The 4,483-nt window shown below is 35.5% G+C and overlaps 1 protein-coding gene and 1 long non-coding RNA gene across 2 annotated transcripts in view; one reads left to right on the top strand and one right to left on the bottom strand.

The window, feature by feature from the left end:
- LOC106465220 (arrestin homolog) overlaps window positions 1–4,483 on the top strand; it is a 22,977-nt gene that overhangs the window by 17,459 nt on the left and 1,035 nt on the right. The window contains exons 5-7 of the mRNA XM_013925422.2: window positions 484–704; window positions 2,163–2,235; window positions 3,950–4,093. Coding sequence (XP_013780876.1) covers window positions 484–704; window positions 2,163–2,235; window positions 3,950–4,093 — 438 coding nt within the window. The remainder of the gene's footprint in view (window positions 1–483; window positions 705–2,162; window positions 2,236–3,949; window positions 4,094–4,483) is intronic.
- LOC111087206 lies at window positions 933–1,955 on the bottom strand. Its single transcript, XR_002611921.1, has 2 exons — window positions 1,359–1,955; window positions 933–1,214 (listed from the first exon to the last, which is right to left on the bottom strand). It is a non-coding gene; the product is annotated as an uncharacterized LOC111087206 (long non-coding RNA).

Genomic DNA, 4,483 nt, shown 5'->3' with positions numbered 1-4,483 from the left:
TAACTTTGGTCAGTATATATAAACAAAAAAAATCCTAAATCAATGTAGTCAATTATTTTTTATTTTTATCAGGAGACGAGAATGCACAAATTTTCAGGATTCAACCATGATAACATTGTTTTTTATTGTTGTTGTTTGTTTCTAGTGAAAAGCTATACAAAGTTCAGTAGAATATTTGTTTTAGAACAAAGCCACACTGGGCTATCTACTGTGACCACCGCGGGGAATCGAATCCCACATTTTTGCATTTTAAGTCCGTAGACTTACTGCCTACCCACCAGAGGGACACTGATAATAGCTAAGTAGAGAAAAGGGTTAACATTACAAAGGTTAATTCTACTGTCCATACGATACCCTTTGGAATCTCATATTGTAAATTAATCTACCCTCATATCATATTTGATATTTTATCACCAGAGAATGATATGTAATTCTAACGAAGAAGCGATAAAGTTGATAGAATAATGTCGTTTTATTTCTCAGGAGCACTGTGAAGTTCGGAATTCGGAAGATCCAGTGGGCTCCGATTAAACAAGGTCGACAGCCTTGTAGCATTGTCCGCAAAGACTTTTTACTGAGCCCTGGAGAACTGGAGCTGGAGGCAACTCTGGATCGTCAGGTGTTTCATCACGGAGATCCCATCACTGTTAACATATCAGTCCGGAACTACTCCAGCAAAACTGTAAAACGGATCCGGATCTCAGGTTCTTCTTCTGGGGATTAACACTAATACAAAACGATCAAACGAATAATAGCTCAGATTCAATTTACTTAATTAACACCTATTCTTTCTAGGATTATACTCAAAAGGATCAAGCTAATCCACATCTCAGATTCAGTTTACTTAATAACACCTATTCTTTCTAGTTTTATACTCAAAACCGTCAAACATATCCAGATCTCAGATTCAGTTTACTTAATAACACCTGTTCTTTCTAGTTTTATACTCAAAACCATCAAACATATCCAGATCTCAGATTCAGTTTACTTAATAACACCTATTCTTTCTAGTTTTATACTCAAAACCGTCAAACATATCCAGATCTCAGATTCAGTTTACTTAATAACACCTCTTCTTTCTAGTCTTATACTCAAAACCATCAAACATATCCAGATCTCAGATTCAGTTTACTTAATAACACCTATTCTTTCTAGTTTTATACTCAAAACCGTCAAACATATCCAGATCTCAGATTCAGTTTACTTAATAACACCTCTTCTTTCTAGTTTTATATTCAAAACCATCAAACATATCCAGATCTCAGATTCAGTTTACTTAATAACACCTCTTCTTTCTAGTTTTATATTCAAAACCATCAAACATATCCAGATCTCAGATTCAGTTTACTTAATAACACCAATTCTATCTAAGACCATACTCAACCACAACGATCAAATGGTTCGGGATCTCTTGTTCAGTTTACTTAATCTCGTTTCTTACTTTTTAGGATTCTATTCAAACAAAACAGGTCCCTGTCTCAGGCTCAATAAATTTCGTTAGACCAGTTATTTTTAGGATTCAAAAAACGAGTTTAACATAAAGTCACGAATTTGACCACATTATTTTATTGCCAAACTTCATCTGTGAGGTCATAAGTGATCATCATTTTGTTTTACACTTTAAGAGATAAAGAAAGTCGTATCGTGATAATTATTATTATTTGAAAGGTCAAGAAATTATATATGTTACACGTAAATTAAATAATGAAAAATAATTGTACGTTTTATATCTTTACGTACAAAAGAAAAACTTCCGAGTATAATTATCCCTCAAAATTACCAAATTATTTTTATACCGTCCATTACCGGTAGGGGTCTACATCTTTTTACCTGTTACAGCACTCTGTGTAAAGAAGTGACATTATATTGTATGGAATCAGTCATTGTCTTTCACTGCAGAGTACGAGATGGATCCTGGGAATAATTAGTGAAATTGTCTGCAGTGTTGATATAATTTTTGTGTAAAGGTTTTGTATGACTCGTACGTTATTAAGGGCGTTGTAACCAACATGGTCACGGACAGTTAGTTAGATGCATAAATAACGTATAGAAATGTGTTTCAAAATCCGGTTTCTCATCGATTGTTTTAGGGTTAAAAAATGAATATATTACCCGTTTGTTTATTAACAGTACTAATTCATATTTGTTTCTGTCTATTTCAGCGGTTCAAACCATCGACATATGTATGTTCGCTAGCGGTCATTATAGAGCTACCGTGGCATGTGTAGATACACAGTAAGTAGTCATGATAAATTAAATAATTGTGACAGGTTCTCAAGTCTGACACGATAACGCGGCCCTCAGCGTGTTTTTGTATAATTCTACAATGACCGCATAATCAGTGGTTGATTGCGTGATCATTGCATAATCAAATTTGAATTTCTAGACTTAGTAAAGTCAAGTCTAGGTCAGGGTCAACATCTCAACCACTGCTATGCCTGTCGTATCCCAGCCGGTCTGGTGAGTACTGGTGTTTATTGTTCTTTAATAAGTGATATCTTCTGATCGTACAATTTCTAACGCCTAAAAATGTTTGTTGTTGTTGTTGTTATCTGCCCAGGTGGATAGGGGGCGCTCGACTCGCAATCTGAGGGTCGCGGGCTCGGATCCCCGTCCCACCAAACATGCTCGCCCCTTTCAGCCATGGAGACATTATAACGTTACGATCAATCCCACTACTCGTTGGTAAAAGAGTAGGCCAAGAGTTGGCAGTGGGTGGTGATGACTAGCTGCCTTCCCTCTAGTCTTACACTGCTAAATTAGGGACGGCTAGCGCAGATAGCCCTCGTATAGCTTTGCGCGAACTTCCAAACCTTGTTGTTATTTCATAAAAAAAATAGTGTTGAACTACTGTTGATGACGTTAATCATTTCTAAGACCCTCTTTCTCTGTTATTATTGTTTTAAGCCGTTTTACTTCGGGTAAAAGTTACATAATTCTAAATGTTGACTTATAATGAATGCATAATTTATATTTTTCTACACAATACTGCATAATCAGAAATTTTATGGGGCATAATTCCCAAGTTTTTTTTGGGGGGGTCATAATTCCCCAAAGTTTTTGCCGGATAAATGTAATAAGATAAATTTATAACCCGATTTAATAATCTAGAATTTTTCATTAGCGCATATATATATATATATATACACACAATTGTCTATCTGGGCTCTATCCAAGGAAGGAAATCGAACCCCGGATTCTAATATTTTAAGTCAGTGTAAACAATGTTAAAAAGAAACAACGTTTCGTGCTTCTTCTTTTTTTTCTTTTTTTAGATTGGACATTTTTTTTTCATCCCGCATAATACAGTTAATGTAGTTTGGTTGAACGCAATCTGTTGCCAGTTTCGGTCTTTCTTCCTTGGATTCAACACACCCTACTTAAATAAGTTGTGATTATCCTCAACACATCGTTCTTGACATTTCTTGTAGATTACACGATGTTTTTTACTCGTAATTAATATTTGTTGGATTCGTTTCGTTTGTTTTGAATTTCGCGCAAAGCTACACGAGGGCTATCTGCGCTAGCCGTCCCTAATTTAGCAGTGTAAGACTAGAGGGAACGCAGCTAGCCATCACCACACACCACCAGCTCTTGGGCTACTCTTTTAACAACGAATATTTGTTGTTCAGCACAAATCTGAGCTCTACGGCCTTCGCGGATCGAACCCTGAATTTTAGCGTTATAAGCCCATAAAGCTTACGGTTGAGACGCTGAGAGGGAACTTTTAATTGATATATTAGTCCATATAAAATATAAAGAAAGTTGTAATAAACACTGTTCAGGTGTAAAATTTAAATACTAATCGCCAAAGAAAATATATTTATTTCGTAAAATATAACGTACAACGATAAACATATAAAATATTCATACGGTAACGTAAGAGACAAGAATGTGACTCAGTTACTGATATAGCTTCAAATGTAGAACCTTTGGTTTCCGTTCTTAGGGATGGCTGTCCCATCAATCCCGGTTTTACTGTTCAGAAGGTGGTGGAAATCCGTCCTAGTCTGGAATACAGTCGCGTCAAGAGGGGTGTCGCATACGAAGGCCAGTTGAAAAAGGAGGATTCTAATCTGGCCTCCTCTACCCTGTAAGTTTCTTGATTTTGTCATTGTGTCAGATAATAGGTAGATAAACATGTCTAAACTTTTGACTTTGAATTCGGTATTGTTATTGCATTTTCAAGGTAAACCAATGTAAAATGTTCGGTTGAATATTAGAAAAAAAACACACGATAACGGTTGTGTAGGTTAGAAAAGTTAGAAAAAAAACCTTTAAAAATTTTATAAGTACTTTGAACTTGAAACATAATAGTAATAATAATCCAAACAAAACCATGTGAACAATTGACAGAATGTGAGAAGATGTAATACTGGTCCAACATCTGCGAAGTTCTAAAACTAAAGAACTTCAAGCCAGAATATGAGAAGATGTAATACTGGTCCAACATCTGCGAATTCCTAACAATGAAAAATTTCTA

Source organism: Limulus polyphemus, unplaced genomic scaffold, assembly GCF_000517525.1.
Source record: "Limulus polyphemus unplaced genomic scaffold, Limulus_polyphemus-2.1.2 Scaffold1873, whole genome shotgun sequence".
Classification (NCBI taxonomy): domain Eukaryota; kingdom Metazoa; phylum Arthropoda; class Merostomata; order Xiphosura; family Limulidae; genus Limulus; species Limulus polyphemus.
Note: the sequence above shows the minus strand (reverse complement) of the source record. Positions and strands in the feature narration are given on the sequence as shown.